Source organism: Amphimedon queenslandica, unplaced genomic scaffold (genome assembly GCF_000090795.2).
Source record: "Amphimedon queenslandica unplaced genomic scaffold, v1.1 AMPQUscaffold_2583_Cont25415, whole genome shotgun sequence".
NCBI classification, from domain to species: Eukaryota; Metazoa; Porifera; class Demospongiae; order Haplosclerida; family Niphatidae; genus Amphimedon; species Amphimedon queenslandica.
The window spans coordinates 172-1,312 of NW_003557082.1; the positions used below are offsets into that span (position 1 = coordinate 172).

Here is a 1,141-nt window from a genome sequence, read left to right on the forward strand (position 1 = left end):
GAGACCATGTACTATAGTACAGGGACTTTGGCCCGATTTTGGAGCAGCTTTAAAAATTCATAAAAAATCCAAACTTGATTGGATTCAGCTCAAACTTTCTACACAACATAAGTACATGTATATGCATCAGATAAAGTTATAAAAATGAAGAATTCTCTCCTTTTCATTTTTGACAAAATTTGGCCGGAGATCATGTACTATAGTACAGGGACTTTGGCCCGATTTTGGAGCAACTTCAAAAATTCGTAAAAAAGCCAAACTTGATCGGAATCAGCTCAAACTTTCTACACAACATAAGTACATGTATATGTATCAGATAAAGTTATAAAAATGAAGAATTCTCTCCTTTTCATTTTTGATAAAATTTGGCCCGAGACCATGTACTATAGTACAGGGAATTCGGCCTGATTTTTGAAGACTCTAAGGATATGCCTTACCTGTCTCTTTCTAATTTCCTTATCTCTTCCTTCAAGAGCATGTTCTGCTCCAAGTGTCTCTGCTCCCTGTGATGTCACATGATGTCAAATGATGTCACACATTACACGTACATACCTTTCAGTTAGGTCTCTCATAGAATCTTCCAGTTCTAACTTACGAGACCTTAATGACAAAAGTTCTTCAGTAATCCATTCTTTCTCTTGATGATGCAAATACAACTGTACGTCATTATTAACTGGAAATGACTGCATGTATGAGAGGGGAAGGGAGATTGAATTATTATTAATTATTTAAAGTTACTTGTTCCGTTAGTTCTTGTACTATATTGCTACTAAATAAAGCTCCTCCTCTTGCTCCGCCCACTCTAATTGAGTTCCTTTCTTCTCTTTTGGTCAATGATAAATCTTCTCTCAATCCTAATTATAAAAATGAGCTCATTTTTAAAAAATATCCTTAAATAGCACATGCTTTTTATTTAAAATGGCTCCAAAATCACCTCCAATTTTTATTACATTTATTGCACGTGTCTATATCATTCAAACATACTCTCATTCTCTTCATTGCTGCTGCTTGAATTACGACTAGTAGACTGAGACAGCATGACTCCACCTCCTGCCACGCCCCTTTCTGATCCTAATGATTTACGAAGTGTTGACAATTCCTTCTCTTTTTCCTCCAGCAGACATCTTGTCCTCTCTCTCGT

General features: G+C 35.9%; 1 protein-coding gene across 1 annotated transcript; it reads right to left on the reverse strand.

Annotated features, from left to right (window-relative positions):
• Nucleotides 1-433: 433 nt before the first annotated feature.
• Nucleotides 434-1,135, reverse strand: LOC109593180 (uncharacterized). Its single transcript, XM_020008378.1, has 4 exons — nucleotides 985-1,135; nucleotides 739-854; nucleotides 553-683; nucleotides 434-503 (listed from the first exon to the last, which is right to left on the reverse strand). Exons 1-4 carry the CDS (start codon nucleotides 1,037-1,039, stop codon nucleotides 434-436), a joined length of 372 nt encoding a protein of 123 aa, XP_019863937.1. The 5' UTR covers nucleotides 1,040-1,135.
• Nucleotides 1,136-1,141: the final 6 nt, after the last annotated feature.